This window comes from Octopus sinensis, linkage group LG7 (assembly GCF_006345805.1).
Source record: "Octopus sinensis linkage group LG7, ASM634580v1, whole genome shotgun sequence".
Classification (NCBI taxonomy): domain Eukaryota; kingdom Metazoa; phylum Mollusca; class Cephalopoda; order Octopoda; family Octopodidae; genus Octopus; species Octopus sinensis.
The window spans coordinates 47,401,920-47,424,827 of record NC_043003.1 but is presented as its reverse complement, the minus strand read 5'-3'; the positions used below and the strand labels follow the sequence as shown (position 1 = coordinate 47,424,827).

At 37.4% G+C, this 22,908-nt stretch overlaps 1 protein-coding gene across 6 annotated transcripts in view; it reads right to left on the bottom strand.

Annotated features, from left to right (window-relative positions):
• The window catches only part of LOC115213814 (RUN and FYVE domain-containing protein 2), a 250,820-nt gene that overhangs the window by 191,462 nt on the left and 36,450 nt on the right, over positions 1-22,908 (bottom strand). The window contains exon 1 of one of the 6 annotated variants that reach the window (XM_029782695.2): positions 18,685-19,569. The exons of the other annotated variants lie outside the window; for them this stretch is intronic. Coding sequence (XP_029638555.2) covers positions 18,685-18,808 — 124 coding nt within the window. The 5' untranslated portion in view covers positions 18,809-19,569. Of the gene's footprint in view, positions 1-18,684; positions 19,570-22,908 lie in introns of those variants that run through there. 6 annotated transcript variants of the gene reach the window in all.

Sequence of the window (22,908 nt, the reverse complement as noted above, 5' to 3'; positions counted from 1 at the left end):
ACTCTCTTTAACCCTCTAGCATTCAGATTACTCTGTCATATGTAATACTAATTTATTCACATTGTTTTGAATTAACCATGTATTATTTCATAACTTTGAGATTTTGATGTGATTGCTTATTTTCAGAACGACATTACATGGTAGTTGAGAGGGGTTAGATCTAGCTAGTTTGAATATAAAACAGGTAGAAGATTTGGGCCAGTATAAATGCTAAAGTGCAAAGTGTTGAACATAGAAGTGCCACATTGCATGTCAGCCAAAACATTGCCACTGAATGCAGAATATGTGCAAAATCTAGAGAGAAATGAGACAAAGAATGCTCTGCAAAATGCCAGAAATTAATGAGAATGTGTTTTATATTTCAGGGTTCCATGCTAGTATGGGTTGGACAGTTAAACAGGGTTGAAAAGGTCCAAGGACTGCATGGTTTCTATGGCTGGATGCCCTTCCTAACACCAACCACTTTACAGCATGGACAGGGTGCTTTTTCATATCACTAGCACTAGTGAGGTTGCCACGCACCTTGCAAGAAGACTAGTATCACTTTCATCTGAATGAGTTTTTAGTAGAGAGGAGGGCAGTAGATGAGATGTTGAAGTATGAAAGAAGGGGGCCAGCTTAAAACAGGTTTTCTACTGCAAAGGGGCTACATGGCTACTTACATTATAAAAGAATGGGTAGGGGTGGCTGAGGTGGGGCTGAAAAAGACTGCTTTCCTCTGCTTCTGATATACATTGTATTTATGAACACAGCATGCCCATAAGAGATATCTCTGGATAAATACCACTGTTGATTTGCCTTTTGTGATGTATTTACATTAAGTATGATACACAGATAGCTATTTCAATCAAATACTGCTGCTGTTGTTGCATATAACAGTTATATATATATATCATCATTAAACATCCGTTGTCCATGCTGGCATGGGTTGGACAGTTTGACCAGAGCTGGCAAGCTGGAACGTTGCATCAAACTCCAGTCTGATTTGGCATGGTTTTCTACAGCTGGATGCCCTTCCTAACACCAACCACTCCACGAGTGTAATGGGTGCTTTTATGTGCCACTACACTCTCAGGGTGGTTGGTGTTAGGAAGGGCATCCAGCCATAGAAAACCATGCCATATCCACACAATGTTCATATTCCATGCTGGCATGTGTTGGACAGTTTGACAGGACTAACTGGGATCAAAGACTACATTGTCCTCTAATATCAGCCTTGGTAGGGTTTCTATGGTTGGATGCCCTTCCTAACACCAACCACTTTATATCTTATACTGGGTGCTTTTTGCATGGTACAAGCACTAGTGAGGTTACAAAACTAAGATCCCCTTCAACTGAGTGGGGTTACAGTATGGAGCAAGGAGACAGCTTAATACTATGGAATGAGAGTGAGAGGAAAAGCAAGGAGAGATAAGCTTCTTGCTGTAGATGAGCTACATGTTTGCTTGCATTCTAGAAGATAGAGTGGGAGTAAGCTGGGTGGAGCTGGAAATAGATAAAAATAGTGGGAATGAGTGGGAGAAGGGGCAGGAGAACAGGCAGGTGGTTAGTGGCTGCAAGAGTGTATGGGGGCAGTGAGAGATGATTAGAGATAGGGAAAGGGTGAAAATGAGCATATATATTTCTTTATTGCCCACAAGGGACTAAACATAGAGGGGACAAACAAGGACAGACAAATGGATTAAGTCGATTACACCGACCCCAGTGCGTAACTGGTACTTAATCTATCGACCCTGAAAGGATGAAAGGCAAAGTCGACCTCGGCGGAATTTGAACCCAGAATGTACCAGCAGACAAAATACTGTTGAACATTTCGCCCGGTGTGCTAACGTTTCTGCCAGCTCGCCGCCTGAGCATATAATGGAGAACAAGTACTGAGGGATGATAAATAGGGAAAAATAGATAACAACTGTAGAAATAGGGTAGAGTTGCTGGGTGACCAATGGCATATATGAGGAGGCAGTGCAAGAGAGATGATTGGCAGGGAGGAGGGAGGTGAAGAGACAAGTCAATTATATCAGTTCTAGTACTTAATGATCCTGAAAGGATGAAAGGCAAAGTCACTATCAACATAAGATGAAAGAAATGCTGCAGCTTGTTCAATGCACTTACAACTGTGCCAGCTTGCCACATCAAACACTATAATAATTTTGGTAGAATTTGTCTGTAGAATAGCCAAAACTTCTAGTTTGGTTCACAACTCAACCTCATTCGTGTGTACATACATATCATCATCATCGTCGTTTAACGTCCGTTCTCCATGCTAGCATGGGTTGGACGGTTCGACCGGGGTTCTGGGAAGCCAGAAGGCTGCACCAGGCTCCAGTCTAATTTGGCAATGTTTCTACAGCTGGATGCCCTTCCTAACGCCACATATATATATATATATATATTAGGTGGACAAATAGTGCTTGTAAATTTAAGTTGCTGGTGCATTTGGTGAGAGAGATCAAGGTAAAAATTGTGATGGATAGACAGATACAGACACACATACACAAATAGAGAGATACATAGGTAGATAGATAGCTATGTAGATTGGTAGGTTGAAACACATGAAGACAGACAGATAAATGTGCACACACACACACTCACACACATAAACAGATAGATAGTTACGTGGATAAACAGACAAATAGATCTTGAAAAATAAACAATGGAAAACAAAGGGATGGCCTCCCTTTGCAAATACTCCAAGGACACTGATATTGTGTCTAAAGCCAGCTAGAAACGAAGATCTCTTGGGGCTATAAAGCTACAGTAACACCCCCTCCCCAATGTGGTTAGCCATGATAAGATGGCTTCTATACTTTACAATATATTAGGTTGTTTTACATGAAATGTCATATTTGAAAGGTAACAATAAAATGTTTTGCAAGTGTTAGAGAACTGATTTATTTAATCAAAGTATGATCCATGTTCGTTTATGACATTTACCCAACATTTTGTCAATATCATCTTTTGCTGTGATAAACTGTCCAAATGCTTTAATTACCTCTTCTCTAATTAAAAATGTTTTATTGCTTATGAAAAGCTCAAAATGCTTAAATAAGTAATGATCAGTAGGAGAGATACCAGGAGAATAGGAAGGATGTTGCAAAATCTCATAATTCACGCTTTGCAACTTTATACCACTTCTCTTGTCCCCTTCTATGATGCTTCTATGCTCACCTTCTTGTTCCTTGAGAGTTTGCTCTAGCACTCCATCACTACCTTCTGCTTATCTCCTCTATATCAAGACATCTGTGCTTGTCCCTTTATCATACTTTACCCTTTCAACACCTGACATAGTTACTTAAGGCCACCTTCCCCTCCCAAATACTTCTCAGTTGTGGGAGCTTACTTCTTCTTGCAAGTTACATGGCAACCTCACTAGTGCCAGTGGCATGACAAAAAGCACCCAGTACACTCTGTAAAGTGGTTGGTACTAGGAAGGACATCCAGCCGTGCAAAGCATGCCAAAGATGACATTGGAGCTCAATGCAGCCCTGCAGCTTACCAATTCCTTGTCAGATCATCCTACCCATGCTAACATGGCAAGTAAACATTAAATGAAGAAGATAATGATGATATATGTACACAGATACACACATATATTTCTCAACATGATCATTAAAACCATAAGTTTAATATATTGAGCTAATTTATTATGACATGGAAAAAAAAAGTATGAATTTCCGTACATAAATTTTTCTGAAGAAAACTTACATATAAGCATTTGTTTTCCATTGTCTATTTTTCAAGATCTATTTGTCTGTTTATCCACGTAACTATCTATCTGTTTGTGTGTGTGAGTGTGTGTGTGTGTGTGTGTACATTTATCTGTCTGTCTTCATGTGTTTCAACCTACCTATCTACATAGCTATCTATCTACCTATGTATCTCTCTATTTGTGTATGTGTGTCTGTATCTGTCTATCCATCACAATTTTTACCTTGATCTCTCACCAAATGCACCAGCAACTTAAATTTACAAGCACTATTTGTCCACCTCAGTTTCTTCCATTTCATAATTTCAGAAAAACAGCTCAATGGTTATTTTTATAAAGCCATTTTTAAGAAACACTTTTTATAATTGAACAATTGGTCATGCACATAGAACATGTAACTTCACAAAGATACACTGCAACACAGTTGCAGTGTATGAAGTGATGTATGCTATATCAAGGACAAAGACAACTATTTTGGTAAGCAGATGCTGAGAGACAGCATGAGCTTCATCAAAAACTTTCAGAAGAACAAAGTAGGATATGTTTCAACAGAGAACTGCAAGAGAACAATATCACGATGTTCTTATATGAGAGGATGTAAAATATTACTTATTCTGAGGATAGAATAACTGGACATGCACCAGCAATAATGATAATAATAGAAATTGCTTAGAATTTTGACACAAGGTCAACAGTTTGGTGTAGGGAGTTAGTCACATCAACCCCAAGGCTTGACTAGTTGCTTATTTTATTGGTTTCAGAGATTGGGCCTAGGCATTTGACTGTGTACACCTCAGAAAGCTCATCACCTCTTTAGAAAATGTCAGTTTAAAAGGACAGGACATCAGAGTCATCTATGATTTATACTGGACCCAAAAGGCAGCCATCAACATAGACCAGGAATTGTCAGAACTACCAGAAATCTAAAGAGGTGTAAAATAGGATTTGTGTTATAATCATATCTATTTAATATATATACTGAATATATATATTCAATATATATTTAATATATATTCAGAGTGTGAAAGCACATGGCTTAATTGTTAAAGAGTTGGGTACACAATCATGAGGTAGTGAGTTTGATTCCTGGACTGGGCTGTGTGTTATGTTCTTGAGCAAGACACTTTATTTCATGTTGTTTCAGTTCACTCAACTGTAAAAATGAGTTGTGACATCACTGGTGCCAAGCTGTATCAGCCTTTGATTTTCTCTCGGATAACATCAGTGGCATGGAGAGAGGAGGCTGGAATGCATGAGCGACTGCTGGTCTTCTACAAACAAACTTGCCCGGACTTGTGCCTTGGAGAGAAACTTTCTTGGTGCAATCCCATGGCCATTTATGACTGAGGGGAGTCTTTTTTGTTTTTTTATATATATTCAGAGAGTCAAATGAAATCAAAGGTCTCACAGTCAATGGCACAAACATAATATAAGATATACCAATGATACAGTGTTATTAACAGACAGCAAGGAGTATTTACAAGAAATTGTTGCAGTTGCAAAAAGAGTAAAGTGACACCTAAGGTGTAAATCATCATCATCATTCAAGCCATCTCCACAACCCATCTTCCCAATACACATTCCTCCGTCACCCTTCTAACTACAGCACTTCCTTATCTGCTGTAATTATAATTACATGAGAACAGAGATGCACATATTTCATCCCCACACTTTTGTGCTACCAGTTTCCCCTCTCCTTCGAGCCACCTCCCCATGATACCCTCCTCACATTCTCAATATCAACTCACATCATTATTGAATACAATCTTACATCAGCCACTGACATCCCCACCACTGCTGTTTGTCATTCTCTCTCTCTCATATATATATATATACACACACACACACAAACACACAGAGTCCAACATACCTCTGATCTCCACCCTTGTCACCAAGTACCCCTACCTCTCACCCACATTTCACATCATCTCTATTTATCATTTATATGGGTTTTGTGATAATGCTGTTCTCCACCCCACTTTTTTTTCTTTTCGTACTGCCAATTATCACCTCCTTGTCCCTGACCTTAGCCCCTCCCCTGTTTGCTGTTCACTGCATCATATATATATCCCTATATTTCTTACCTCCAGCCATGTATCACTAACCTCACACTCCTGTGAACTTAGCTGATCATCAGCCTCTATCACTATCACCTGTTCTTCTGCCCTCGCCCCCATACCACTCACATTCACCCTCTTGTACCATAACACATCCTGACACCTCATCACCAGCATTTTCTTCTCTCTATTTTCAGCTGTGTGTGTGTGTGTGTGTGTAAATACTTATGCAAGCCCTTGTCTAGACATCACGTCATGCATCCGTCAAACAAGTGAGCTTGCTTGTTTCCAGTCTTTCATAAAAAAAACATGTCTAGCTATGAGAAAATATTGCCTCGCTTGAAAACAGGTGAGGGTTGGTGACAGGAAGTAGAAAATCTGTCTCATCAAAATTCTATATGACCCATGTAAGAATGTAAAAGTGAACATTAAACGATGATGAGATTATACATCTATCTATCTATCTATATATATATATATATATATATATTTATGTGTGTATATGTATATATATATATATATATATATTTATGTGTGTATATGTATATATATATATATTTATGTGTGTATATGTATATATATATATGTATATGTGTGTATATATATATGTGTGTGTGTGTATGTATATATATATACATATGTATTTATATGTATATATATATATATGCTGTTCATATTAATTTTATATGTATTTTCATTTCTTTCAATATATATATATATATTTCTTTACTACCCACAAGGGGCTAAACATAGAGGGGACAATCAAGGACAGGCAAAGTGATTAAGTTGATTACATCGACCCCAGTGCGAAACTGGTACTTTATTTATCGACCCCGAAAGGATGAAAGGCAAAGTTGACCTCGGCGGAATTTGAACTCAGAACATAATGATAGACGAAATACCACTAAGCATTTTGTCCAGCGCGCTAACGATTTCTGCCGGCTCACCGCCTTAATATGTATATATGTATATATATATATATATATGTGCTGTTCATATTAATTTTATGTATATTATATATATACACACACACACACATTTATGCTGTTTATATTAATTTTATATATAGGTGGAAAGAAACTCGGGGAGAACATAACAGCAGGTGGTCCTCAGAGGAGAAACCCCCTTTAGGCAAGTGTTTCGGCCCTTAACTCCTGACACTCTAGATGTCCACCTGCTGTCTGTTTAAGCACATCTTAGGTGGTATTGGTTTCTCTGGTTTCTAGCACTGGTGCTGCAGCCCTGAGAATGCTCGGATGACCCAGGTGTGAGGGTTCTTTTTTCTCACAGTCCCAGCGGGATTCAAACCTAGATTGCCAGCTCCAGAGGTGCAGGCCTACACGACTATGCCAATCTGGCACTCGCTTAAATTGGGGCATATTAAGCTTTATATATCATATATATATATATATTATATATATATATATATATATATATTATATATATACACATATTCCATAATTATAAACATAATTATAATCAGGGGTCAGCTAATTGCTTTGCCATGCATCGAATTTAGAAATAGGAGTTAAAATGCCTTTTCTGCTACCATAAAGATCTCCCAGACAGTAACACACTTTTTTACGTAGGCAAAAAGAGAAAATAATAAATCCACATGGTTCGTGGCGAAGCAATTAGCTGACCTTTGATTATAATTATGCTTATAATTATAGAATATTTGTACGATTTTACCTAAAAAGCTTATTTTAATGTACCGAACTACTTGGTAAAATTATTAATTAAATTTAGCCGTTTATTATTATTATTATTATTATTATTATTTCATATATATGTATATATATATATATATATATATATATACTTTATTTTAAGCAGCAGAAAATTCAACAAATTTGTTGAATTTTCTGCTGCTTAAAATAAAGCATATTACTCTACCACTGGTATTTGAGTACTCTTTTTTCCACCTTGTTTCACATTTATGTGTTTACTCCGGTATATATATATATATATATATATAGGTTTCATTCAACTTTCTACCAAATCCACTCACAAGGCTTTGGTTGGCCTGAGGTTATAATAGATGTTTCTACTTCTATCCAAGGTACTATGCAGTTGGACTGAATCCAGAACCATGTGGTTGGGAAGCAAACATCTTACCGTACAGCCGCGCCTGCACCTACGCACACACATAAATCTATGTATGTATACATACATATATATGCATACACATACAGAGACATAAATGTATGCGTGTATACATATATAGACATAAATGTATGTGTGTATACATATACATATAAATGTATGCATATATACATACATATATGTATGTATGTGTGCGTATATCTCTTTTTCTCTTTTTACTTGTTTCAGTCATTTGACTGCGGCCATGCTGGAGCACCGCCTTTAATCGAGCAACTCGACCCCGGGACTTATTCTTTTTGTAAGCCCAGTACTTATTCTATCGGTCTCTTTTGCTGAACCACTAAGTAACAGGGACATAAACACACCAGCATCGGTTGTCAAACAAAGAGTGAAACAAAGAGTGAATATCTTCAGACAATGGGCATTCTTGTATAAATATATAGATATTTATAACTTAACAGAGCAGATCTGGAGTACAAAGTCACAGAAATCTGTGTAAATCTGTTCCATTAACATATGAATATCTACTTGTTGTCTGAATACCTTCATTCTTTGTCTCTCTCTATTTACATGTATATATGTATATATTTTATATATATCTAACCCATGTGGCTTCATTTGTTTATTTGCATCGTTATTTCCATCTCTGCTCACCTGGATTCCTCTTATAGCCACTCTTTTACCCTTGCAGGATTAGACCTTCATAAAGATTTAAAGTCTAAGTTAAAATCATTTGAGCATTAATAAGTGTTTTCTATGCTGAGCATCTTTGGGTCTCATCTGTTGACTCTATACCATATATATATATACTTATATTCTTTTACTTATTTCAGACATTTGATTGCGGCCATGCTGGAGTACCATCTTTAAAGGGCTTTTTATTCGAAGAAATTAGCCCCTGGCCTTATTCTTTGTAAGCCTAGTACTTATTCTATCGGTCTCTTTTGCTGAACATTGGTTGTCAAGTGACGGTTTAGAGACAAAGACACAGACACATAAAAACATACACATACATACAGTGGCAGACTGTCCAGGTTGACAGCTTGCCCAATAGCAAGTGGGACCTTGCGCCATTAGAATCCATATATAGGGGTCCACGTTAGTATCTAAGGGGCCCATCCTTTCAAGTTTTTTTTATTCAATCCTGGAAGAATGCAGTAATTATTTCAGCCTGGCTGTGTCTGTAGATAGTTGAAAAGTATACTTTTAACAAAAAAAGAAATAAATAAAAGATAGCATTGTAGTTGCAGATGGGCCCCCTTATCGTTGCGGGTGGGCCCCCCTTAGTCTCCTGGCAACCAATATTTTTAGACCCAGCCCACCACTGCATATATATATATATATATAATATATATATATATATATATATATATATATATATACAATGGGCTTCTTTCAGTTTCCGTCTACTTAATCCCATTCATAAGGCTTTGGTTAGCCCGAGGCCATAGTAGAAGACACTTGCCTAAGGACTGAACCTGAAACCATGTTGTTGGGAAGCAAGTTCACTACCACACAGTCATGCTTGTGCGACTAAGAAGACCCGGCAAATAAAGTGAGCTCACAGCTGTAACCTACACCAGCATCGCATAACCAGCCCACTCAAATGTACCTTGGATCATAGGGTGACATGCCGTGCTTGAGGAAAGCTATTGAGTCAAGTACATCTACAACAAAATCAAATCAAATCAAATGAGAATCAAATGGAAATTGTAGTTGTGACCCTCGTGTCAGTGGCACATAAAAAGCACCATCCAATCGTGGTTGATGCCAGCTCCTCTGGCTCCTGTGCCAGTGGCACGTAAAAAGCACCCACTACACTCTCAGAGTGGTTGGTATTAGGAAAGGCATCCAGCTGAAGAAACACTGCCAGATCAGATTGGAGCCTGGTGCAGCCTCCTGGCTTCCCAGACCCCAGTCGAACCGTCCCATCCATGCCAGCATAGAAAACAGACGTTAAATGATGATGATGAAGATATACACACACATGTATGTGTGCATACATATATACATCTATTTGTTTGCACATATACATAAAATGGAAAACTGACATACAGTATTTGCAGTCTCCTATGTCAGCATAGAAGATAGATGTTAAATGATGATGATGTGTGTGTGCGCAGGAGTGTATGTATGTGTGTGTGTGTATGTATATATATATATATATATATATAATATATATATATATATATGTGTGTGTGTGTGTATAGGGTGCGATGGGTAAACTGTCACCATTTCATTTTTTAATTTTGCACATGTGCATTGTTTGTTTTTTATTTTGTCAACTACACAGTATAGTAGGGTCAGTTGGGCACCATCTGTGAGAAAACTGCACCATGACGTAATTCACTCTGCTAGAAATTTGGAAAAGACATGCTGTACTGCTTAGCATTCATGCCGGAAGTGTCAATACAAACGTTTCAGAGTGTTTGGGTGTCAATCTGAGGACATGTACTGAGAATGATAAAAATCAAACACCCAGTCAACATCATGGTGTTTGGAATGATCATTAGTGATGGCAAAGTTATGCCTCCATTCATCTTCCCACATGGCTTCAGACTCAACATAGAGGCCTACAATTGCCTGGAGAAGGTAGTGCTGCCCTGGATAAAGAAAGTGGCTGCTGGAAGACCCTATGTCTGGCAACAAGACTCTGCCCCATGACACACAAGCAGGAGAACCTAGTCACAGCTGTCAAACAATTTCTGCTATCACATCACCCCTAACATCTAGCCAATTACTCTCCAGACTGCAATCCCCTTGATTATTATATGTGGGGCGTAGTTGAGTAAGAGACCAACAAAACTCCTTCTAACACAAAAGATGAACTGAAGGCAAGGATTATGGCAGTATTCACCAACTTAAACAAGAAGACCATCCAGAAGAGTTGCAGGAGATTCCAAAGTCATCTGGAGGCTGTGGTTGAAGCCAATGGTACTTTTATTGAATAAATTTACTCTTTAGTATTTCAAGATATTTTATGTAATTTTGGTAAGTATATGTTAAAATGAGATGTCAGTGTTATTTTCATTTTGGTGTAATTTTGACAGTTTATTGATCACACACTGTATATATATGTATGTATGTGCATATATTAGAAGAACTTTTTTAACTACAAGGGCTTAATGAGGTACAATAAAATTCAAAGACCACTTATGGAGGGGAGACTTACAATGACACAGTGTAGGACAGGCACATAACAATAAGGCTGGGGAGTAGACAGGAGGGCACAAGGGTGAATGACATAACTGGAAGAATTAAATATTCATAAACATGTAAATATTCACACAGAGTAAATATTAAAAAAATATTATGTAATGCACTATAGCTAAAATGAGGTAACTATTTAATGATTTCAATGATAATGAAGAGATAAAAAGCCTAACTTTTCTGTAGATTCCTTGATTGATTTTTGTGATGTACTTGGTGTTCATGTTTTGCACTGGTGTAATTGTACATGTGTAGTTCCATTAGGCCAGTCCTGGTGAAGCAGACTTATGATCAAGGACATTGCAGCTTGTGACTCCCCTTATATTATTCAGACAGCATATAACTAAGACTACATTACCTAATGAGTTCTTCCTTCTTTAAGATAGTAATGCTAAGATTTGAGAGAAATTTGGCTACTGTCTCTAGCAGGTACTATTGTGTTATACATGTAATACAAGTCTTGTACTGTTCTGTTAATGTGTAATTATATTTACAACACTTGTTCTCATGTAGTACATGAAGTGTACTAATGGTGTTCTGATCTAGTTTCAGATATTATTATTATTATTATTATTATTATTATTATTAAGGCAGTGAGCTGGCAGAATCATTAGCATGCCAGGCAAAATGCTTAACGGCATTTCATCCATCTTTATGTTCTGCATTCAAGTGCCGCCAAGGTTGACTTTGCCTTTTATCCCTTTGAGGTCAATAAAATAAGTACCAGTTAAGCACAGGGGTCTATTTGATTGGCTTAGACCCCCACCCACCAAATTACTGGCAGTGTACTGAAACTTAAAACCATTATTATTATTATTACACTCTCGGAGTGGTTGGTTTTAGGAAGGGCATCCAGCTGCAGAAACTCTGCCAGATCAGATTGGAGTTTGGTTCACCAGACCTCAGTCAAATCGTCCAACTCATGCTAGCATGGAAAGCAGATGTTAAATGATGATGGTTATTATTATTATTATATTAAGGTGAGCTGGCAGAATTGCTGGCATGCCAGGCGAAATGCGTAGCCGTATTTTGTCTGCCGTTATGTTCTGAGTTCAAATTCCGCCGAGGTCAACTTTGCCTTTCATCCTTTCGGGGTCGATAAATTAAGTACCAGTTATGCACTGGGGTCGATGTAATCGACTTAATCTGTTTGTCTGTCCTTGTTTGTCCTCTCTCTGTGTTTAGCCCCTTGTGAGTAGTAAAGAAATAGGTATTTTGTCTGCCGCTATGTTCAGAGTTCAAATTTCGTCAAGGTTGACTTTGCCTTTCATCCTTTTGGGATCGATAAATTAAGTACCAGTTGCGTACTGGGATAAATCTAATCAATTGCCCCCCCCCCCCCCCCACCACCACCAAATTTCAGGCTTTGTGCCTATGATAGAAAGGATTATTGTTATTATTATTAAGGCAGCAAGCTGGCAGAATCGTTAGCGCGCTGGACGTATTGCTTAGAGGTATTTCACTCATCACTATGTTCTGAGTTCAAATTCCACCAAGGTCGACTTTGCTTTTCATCCTTTCGGGGTCGATAAATTATGTACCAATGAAACATGGGTCGATGTAATCGACTAGTCGGCCCTTGGGGCCAATAAAGAAAGGATTATTATTATTATTATTATTATTATTAAGGCAGTGAGCTGGCAGAATCATTAGCATGCCAGGCAAAATGCTTAACGGCATTTCATCCATCTTTATGTTCTGCATTCAAGTGCCGCCAAGGTTGACTTTGCCTTTTATCCCTTTGAGGTCAATAAAATAAGTACCAGTTAAGCACAGGGGTCTATTTGATTGGCTTAGACCCCCACCCACCAAATTACTGGCAGTGTACTGAAACTTAAAACCATTATTATTATTATTACACTCTCGGAGTGGTTGGTTTTAGGAAGGGCATCCAGCTGCAGAAACTCTGCCAGATCAGATTGGAGTTTGGTTCACCAGACCTCAGTCAAATCGTCCAACTCATGCTAGCATGGAAAGCAGATGTTAAATGATGATGGTTATTATTATTATTATTATTATTAAGGTGAGCTGGCAGAATTGCTGGCATGCCAGGCGAAATGCGTAGCCGTATTTTGTCTGCCGTTATGTTCTGAGTTCAAATTCCGCCGAGGTCAACTTTGCCTTTCATCCTTTCGGGGTCGATAAATTAAGTACCAGTTATGCACTGGGGTCGATGTAATCGACTTAATCTGTTTGTCTGTCCTTGTTTGTCCTCTCTCTGTGTTTAGCCCCTTGTGAGTAGTAAAGAAATAGGTATTTTGTCTGCCGCTATGTTCAGAGTTCAAATTTCGTCAAGGTTGACTTTGCCTTTCATCCTTTTGGGATCGATAAATTAAGTACCAGTTGCGTACTGGGATAAATCTAATCAATTGCCCCCCCCCCCCCACCACCACCAAATTTCAGGCTTTGTGCCTATGATAGAAAGGATTATTGTTATTATTATTAAGGCAGCAAGCTGGCAGAATCGTTAGCGCGCTGGACGTATTGCTTAGAGGTATTTCACTCATCACTATGTTCTGAGTTCAAATTCCACCAAGGTCGACTTTGCTTTTCATCCTTTCGGGGTCGATAAATTATGTACCAATGAAACATGGGTCGATGTAATCGACTAGTCGGCCCTTGGGGCCAATAAAGAAAGGATTATTATTATTATTATTATTATTATTATTAAGGCAGTGAGCTGGCAGAATTGTTGGCATGCCAAACAAGTGTTTAGCAGTATTTCGTCTGTCTATGTTCTGAATTCGAATTCCATTGAGGTTGACTCTGCCTGTCAGCCTTTGTTGATGAAATAAGTACCTGTTGATGTAACTGACTAACCCCTCCCCTAAAAAAATTCAAGCCTTGTGCCTATAGTATTATTATGTGGCATTTGATTTTCCACTGAAGTTGACTTTGGTTTCATATTTGGGGTGTCAATAAAAAAAAAGCACCAGTTAAACACTGATATCAAAATTTCAAGTCTTGTGCTTGTGTTAATAGTAGAAAGGATGATTATTATTATTATTAAAGAGGTGAGCTGGCAGAATCATTAGCATGTCAGACAAAATGATTAACAGCATTTCTTCCAGCACTTCGCATTCTGAGTTCAAATCCCACTGAGGTCAATTTTGCCTTTCATCCTTTCAGGGTCAATAAAATATAGCACCAGTTATGTACTGGAGTCAATGTAATCAACTTACCCACTCCCCTCAAAATTCCTGGCCTTGTGCTAAAATTAGAAACAATTATTATAATTGTTAGCAAGGATGATGAATTGACGGAATCGTTAGTATTGGAAAAAATGCTTTGTGGTATTTCTTCAGACTGTTTATGGTTTGGGTTCAAACCCTACTGATGTCAACTTCGCCTTTCATTCCACTAAGGGTCAATAAAAAGTCCCATCCAAGTACTGGGACCAATAGTATAGACTAACTCTCTTCCCTCAAAATTTCTGGCCTTTTGCCTAAATTGGATACAATTAATGTTATTAGCATTGATTGTTCCTGAAGAATGGGTCTCTAAATTCATTTGTACCAGACTACTAGTATAAAGAATTCTAACATAAGCACAAGACCATACATTTTGAGGAAACAAATTGTTGATTATGACCTCCCCTACACCAGTAATTAATTGGTGCTTGTTTCATGGACCATATACACTCATGGACACACACACACACACGTTTAGGTATCATGAGTATGATACCAATTACCTCACAATACGAATTGGCAAAACCTATAAAAGAGTCAAGATTTTCGTTTGTCTTTATTTTATTATTGTTATTAGAAACATCATTTGTCCATTACGATAAAATGCCTTATACCATTTGTTCCAACTCTATGTTCTGAGTTCAAATCCGACCAAAGTCAACTTGACCTTTCCTCCTTCCACGATCAATAAAGAACCAGTCGAGTACTTGGGTCGATGTCATCGGCTAACCCATTCCTCCAAGATGGCTGGCCTTATGCCAAAATTAGAAACAACGGAAGTGAATTGGCAGAATCATCAGAGCACCGAAAAAAATGTCCTGTGGTATTCCTTCCGACTCTTTACAATCTGTGTTCAAATCCTCCCACAGCCAGCTGTGCCTTTCATCCCTCTAAGATCAATAAAATAAAAGGACCAGATAAATACTTGAGTTGATGTAATCAACTAACCCCTCCCACTAAAATTGATGGTATTGTGCATGAATGTGAACGCATTATTATTATTATTATCATTAATTTCGTTAAGGAACATTTATGTTGATTTTCATGTTATCATTATCATTGGTGAGGATGTATTGCTTCCTGTTACTTCAACAATGTTTCTTCTCCTGCAGAAATATTGGCACAAAATATTGGCAACAGCAGCAGCAACAACAATAACAACGACGATGACAGCAACAACAACAACACACCCCAAAATATAGATGCAATGCTATGATGGAGAAGAAAGAAATACAAATTCTTATATCGCCTTTTCTTAACTCACCTACACACACACACACACACACACTCACTCATAGACATACATTCTCTCTCACTCGTCGTACATTTAGATTTGGATCTGGAATTTGCAATCAATTATTTTGGATAATAGTCAAAGAATTTCTATGTTTACACTCTTAGATTTATTCTTCAACAATATGGCACAGGGGAGAACAGGAAATATATAAAAAAAAAAACACCAACAAAATATATGCATATGTATGTGCATATATAGAGAATTTCTTATATCTTTTTTATCCATGTCTAGCCGAGAAGAATAAGAGAGTGTATGTATGCACACACATATCCAAAGGAAAATATCAATAACGGCAACAGGCTGTCTTGAAATATGTGCTAGACATAGTTACACATTTCATCACTGATACAGAAGACACACAGACAACAAGCTATCTTGCCAACAAGATGGATAGCTAAGTAGCTAACTAGCCAGCCTTGCAGAATATTAAAAGCTCACCATGATACAGTCAATTATTATGGAGTACTAAGTCATCTTACATCATCACGCCATAATACCAGTTAAATGACTTCAACGATTATTAGTAGTATTCGTGATAACAATAAAATTATTGATAAAGGAATGTTAAAAAAAAAATTCAGATCTTCCTTTATGTACACAAATACACACATGAGTAACAAATTTAAAATGTGTGTGATCTTTTTAAATGTTTTCCATTATATTTTGCATATATGTGTGCTTGTGTATGTGTGTAATCAATATATATATATAGATATATATACATGCACACAGACACATAAACATATATATACAAACACATATACATTCATTGTTTTACATATTTTCCTATATAATAATAATAACAACGACAATAATATATATATATAAATATATATATATATATATATATATAAATATATATATATATATATATATATAAATATATATATATATATATATATAATATATATATATATATATATATAAATATATATATATATATAAATATATATATATATATATATATATATAATATATATATATATATATATATATTATATATATCAATATATATCCTAACATCTATCAGCTTGTGAAGATTTATACATCTAGCTATGGATGGGTTAGTCATCTCTGCTATTTAAGATGGTGGCTGGTGATATAATGTGGTGATCAATGCAGCAAACATAAACAACAACAACAACAATTACCTTGCAGGACAACAAAACACAAAACATTAAAAGAAAACATAGTAACAAGGGAGCATCTACATGGTAGCCCAAATTGCTAGATATAGCAGCCAAATTATCATCAAATCATACAGTACTGACTTAAAAATTGAAGGACATATTGAGTAATGTTGTCCTGGTTACTATATATCCTGAAGAGAAACAGCATGTTCGTGGGTAGATCAGTTTAGATGTAATGGTCTACCCAGTGAGTCGGGTCTACCCAATGTTAAACAACAGCAGGCAACATCATTTTCTTTACAATTGGAGAAAACGGGAACATAACAAGACAAATTGACTTAGGTAGATTAGTAATTAAATGATGATAATGGTGTCAATGGTGATGATATTAAGATTAGCTCATTAGGCAATGTATAAAATATTAGTCTATGTATTAGGGTGGCAATGGACCGAGAGGAAAATAAGATTATACAAGGGAAGGGAAAGAAGGAACAGAGTGTAATTTTTCTTCATGTGTGTATAAAACATATTGTGTGTGCGTGTGTATGTATGGACAGTCTTCATCACTAAATATGAGTATATGATTTCCTTGTGGTGAGTGTATGTGAATGAGTTTATATGTACAATGTATGTGACTATAGGGATGGACAAGTGGTTATGAAGTTTGCTTCAAAATCATGAGGTCCCAGGTTCAATCGCATTGTGTGACATCTTTGGACAAGTGATTTTCTTTTTTTTTGTTTTTTTTTTTTGTTTTTTTTGTCTATAGCCTCGTGTTGACTGAAGTTTCATGAATGAATGTGGGTAGACAGAAACTCTGGAAGCCCCATCAGGCAGACTGCATTCGCAATTCAAAGACCAAGCCTCGCTGCACTCTTGTTACACTCATTCTGCCTAATGGCCACATTAATGGCACACAGGTCTGTGGAATACTGTAATTCAATGAGTAGCCAATTTCATTGATCAAACAACTCATTGAAATACCCAGTGTTCAAAGTGACGGAGTCCATTCATTTTTATACACAGTATGAATGAATGTACAGGAGTATGTATGCATATACACATATATATATATATACACGCACATACATAAATGTATGTATATATATCAATGTATGTATGCATGCATGCGTGAGGTGTTGTATGACTAGGTAATCTTATATATATATATGTGTGTGTATGTGTGTGTGAGTAATTGTATTAGACGTGTATCTGTAGGAGTGCAATACTTCATGTTAAGGTTCTGAAGAAGCTTTAAGGTGTCACACTCATACTCAACTCTGGATACACAGTTCCTTATAGCCAAAACAGCTGTAAGATAATGAAAGTGATTACATAACACCTGTTCTTTTGGCATTCATTTATTAATCAGCCCACACACAAGTACATAAGCATGTGTGTGTGTACATTAAAGAGAGAGACACATACGTATATATTTAACTTGTTTGCAATGTGTTGCATTCAACACATGTCTAAATTTTATAGCTATATCTGTATTTGATATATTTATATATAGGTATTTAACATATAAATGTGTGTGCTTATACATATATATATGTATGTATGTATGTATGTATACATATGACATGTAATTTATGTTAGTTTATGTAAGTATATGATGCACGGGTGTATGTACATATATAAGATAAAACTGTGTGAGGAGAACAAAAAGAGATCTAACAACAAAACATTGAGAACACCAGTAACACAACAACCAGCAATCACAAGCAACACACCAACCACTGCCTTCAAGAAGCACAAACACAACTACTTTCACCATCGTCAAGACATGGTCCTATACAAGAGACAACAACCACTTTGACAATAACTACACATACAACAACATAATCAGATCACAGCAACATTTTATATATATATGAAAGGGAAGGAATGAAAATCAAAACAGAAGTTTCTGAAAATAAGACGCAGAACTAGAAAGAAGTGTTACAAGAATTGTGACTTAAGTGCAGGAAGTTTCTGGACTTACCGTCTTCAATGGAGGGCAGGATAGGTGGCATTTCCACCTGCACATCGCTGAGTTCGCGCAGGCACAACCAGTCGCCATCCACTGATACCCTGAAGTTGCACAGGTAGATTGTCTCCTGGGCCATAATCCCGACGCCGCCAGCTCCGGGGCCGCCGCCTCCCCCCTCCTCTTCGATCTCATCCCCGCCACATGCCCCGCCATCGCCAACATCGCTGGCACCAGCCCCACCGCCACGGCTGCTGTCAACACAGCAGGCTGGCGTGTATGTCGCCTGGATGGAGGAAATGGCTGCAGATGCCAGTGCGCTGGTTTGTCAAAATGGTTATAATGGTGATGAGAAAAGGTGGGTGTGATAGTAAGACTATGTAGGAAGTAAGGTCAGATGAAAAACACAGGTGGTAGAATGAGGAAGAAGAAAATGAAAAGAGAAAGAGAAAGTTGAAGAACAAAAGGAAGGAGTAAGAGTAAAAAGAGGAATTCTTATGTTAAGAATTGTTTGTCTGGGTGTGCAAGAAAGCAACAAGGTTACCAGGTAATGGAATGGAGTGTAAAAAAATGCTGTGAAAATAAAAAAGAGAAACGTAGAAGACCGCTACAAGTGCAGTTTTGTTGTTGTTGCTACAGCTGGACTGGTGCAGCATTACACCATTGGTGATAGTGGTGGCAATAGCAGGCAGGGCAGTGTACGGGGTCCCTCTCCTCTCCCCCCAGCAACTGTAGGCTAACCGGAGGCAGGTTTCAGTTGTGGATGGTGCCTGACAGGCCTCACTGACACGGTAACACCTTCCTCTCTTAGACCAGACACTCGATCGTCCGCAACTGACAACTGCTGTTAGCAACACATCTGCAGCTAATACTCCTACTGTTGCTGCTACTGCTGCTATGACTACTGTTGCTTCCTCTACCACTGCTGCTACTACTACTGTTGACTGCTCTGTTGCTTCTAACACAGCTGATGCTACTACTACTGCCATAACTGCTACAGTAGCAGCTGTTAATGACAATGATGAAGATGATTATAACAACGCTATTAATGATGATAATGAGAATGATTACAAAAATAATAAAGGGGACGATTTTGAAAATAAGGATCACAGTATATTAGCACAAGGCTTCAAATTTTGAGGAAATGAAATACCAATTAAATCAACCCAAGTACTTGACTAATAGAAATTTTATTGATCCTGTGAAGATAAATTATGCCGTTGATATCAGCAGGGTTTGAACTCAGAACATGAAATATTAAATGCAAGGCACACAGAATATACACATACATGCATACACACAAACACATAAATATGTATGGGGAGGGGCAAATAACCCTAATAGATTTCTCCTCTCTCCCATTTCAAGGATTAGTTTTTTTCCTTTATTGTTATTGTTATTTGTTGTTGTCCCGTCATTCATGTCATTGTTGTTGATCTCGTCCTTTTACTGTCTGCCTTAAGATTTATTTCATTAGCCACAAGGGTTCAATTTATTGAGGATAGCACAAAGGTGAAATAAAAAAAAAAAGGAAGAAACGGTGGAGGGTTTACTTGGAGTAAAAAGATGAGATCAACAATAATGACAATAAAGACACACTAGCTAAAGAGACAATGATAAATAGCGATAATAATGTAGGGTGGGGAAATAATAAGAAAGAACTCTTCAAACAGAAAAGGGAGTAGTCATTAAGAGCGACTTTGGACACACACCCTCACAATCTCTGGCACACCAAAGCAAGTGTCCTCTGGCAGCCCTTGCCACCAGCTGACAGCCAGATAGTTAAATTAGGAGGCCCATTTAACAATGCCAATTTTGGCATTCTCGCACACCTTTCATAAAAATTCTTGGAAGGCAGCACTTCCCTCCTTATTTTCACCTTTCTCTTCGCATGGCACTTGAATAAGAAGTAGAAGAGAGCCTAGCCTCCTCAATTCGTTGATGAAATAAGTACCAGCGATTCACTGGAGTCAATTCAATTAGCCGCACTCCATTCTTATATATATACATATATTTAAATATATGTAGCCATTAACGGTATGGTCATATTGGAGTCACCCTGTATACATCTCCTGCTTAAGATGTCTGCAGGGTTGTGATACCTTTCAATACACACCCTTTTTCAGTGTCTATGCATAGCTGATTTGTGGTATTATGTCATTATCACGTGCCCAATGGATCAGGCTATCTGTTGAGTTTAGCATGAAGATCAACTCAACGCCTTCCTCTGACAAGGAAGTGAGGGTGACTTTCCTCTTTCAGGTGATTATAGTGAAGGAAGTCACATTATGGACATAGATGGAAGGTTTGAGGATGGAGCTTTTCTTCTCAGGCTCTCCTCAACTTCTTCAAGTCCATATAAAAAGGAAAGCAAGGATGAAGAGGGAAATGTTGCCCTTCAGTAAATTTTATGAAAAGCATGTGAGAGTGGAAAAACTGGTATTGCTAAATGGGCCTCGTAATGAGCACTGGAAGATGGCACTTATTTTGGTGTGCATGAGATTATGTGAGGGGTAGGTGCCCCAAAAAACCATAATGGCTGCCCCACTGTCCTGTTTCGAAGAGTCTTTTTTTTTTGTTTTTTCTATATTGTTATTGCTACTTATTGTTGTCTCTTAATTGATGTTTCTATTGTTGTTGTTGATCTCATGTAAATCCATGTAAATCCTTGGGAGGGAGGGATGGAAAAGTTTTCAACTCATAATGCACTAGATACCACAAGGCATTCTTACTGGAAGTAAAAATATCAATAACCCAGAGAGTTACATCAATAATTCTAAAAGAGATGAAAAGTAAACTTATCCTGAACAGGACTTAATGCAACAAGGAGATATCCCACCCAACACAATATTATTTCTGCTATTTCAATACTAATAACAAAAATAATTATAATATTAAGGAAGATGTTGCTGATGATTCTTATATTCATTTTATTGACCTATGATTTCTTTACATCATAAAAACAATAACAACAGCAATGATGACAATGATGATATTGCTTATATATATATGTTTATGAAGTTAATGATGATGGTTGTGACAAAGGCGATGGTGTCGGTGACGGGGATGAAGATCACTGTGATGATGATGGCAGTGGTGATGCCGATGGTAGTAAATGGTGACGATTGTGACATTGGTGGTGATAGTGATGATTATGATGGTAGTGGTTATGAAGATGATGGTCCCTTCCGATGGTGGTTTGATGGCAATGATGGTGGTGTTGACAGTGATGCTGATAGTGATAATGAAGATGATGATAATAATAGTAATGATGGTATTAAATCTACTGTTGCTTTATCATATATTGTTGCTATTAAGAGTACATCTACTGCTGCTGCTACTACTGCTGCTATTGCAGTGATTGACTACTTCTGTAACAACAAAAACAGCTTCAGCAGTATATTACACACATACAGATGCGCATGCGTACATGCAAACACACACGCCCACACACACAGAGGTGCTGTGAACTGATGACAGTGGTGTGTGCATGTATGTTATTAACAATGGTTGACTACTGCAACTACTACCATTACTACTGCTGCTGCTGCTGCTATTACAACTACAAGTGCTATTACTGCTACTCTTACTACTGCTGCTATTACTAAAACAAATATAGCTACATCCATTGATACAACTGCTGCAAGGGAGACTACATTAATTACTCAACCTGCTAGAAATGGCAGCCAAACTACTTCAAATAACACCATCTTAAAAAAAAAAAAGGGACACATTGAATAGTGTAGTCCATGGTTCATTATGCATAGAAAAAGAAAATCAGATAATCATGTGGGAATGTCCTTGATGACAGATCTACTCATCAAAGCTAATTTGGGGTGGATAGGGGTAGCCAACAACAACAACAAGATCGACTACTGTCACTGCTGTAAACCCTTTCACTGAAACTACTACAGCAATAACAATGAGCACTACTATTACCACCACTACTACAGCTGCTCCTGCTGCTACTACTACTACTACTATTAATGATGTTATAGCTACTGATATGGCAACTGTTACTTCGACTACTATATTTTTCTATGAATTTAACCCTTTAGTTTTCAAACTGACCATATCAGGCCCAAATATTCTACCTGTTTTATGTTAAAACTGATGAGATCAGGTCTCTCACACCTGCCTGACAATATAATTCTAAAAATAAACACTCACATTCACTGAAATTTCAACGCTTAAAAAGTAATGTATGGTAAATTCAAAACAATGTGGGTAAATAAGCAT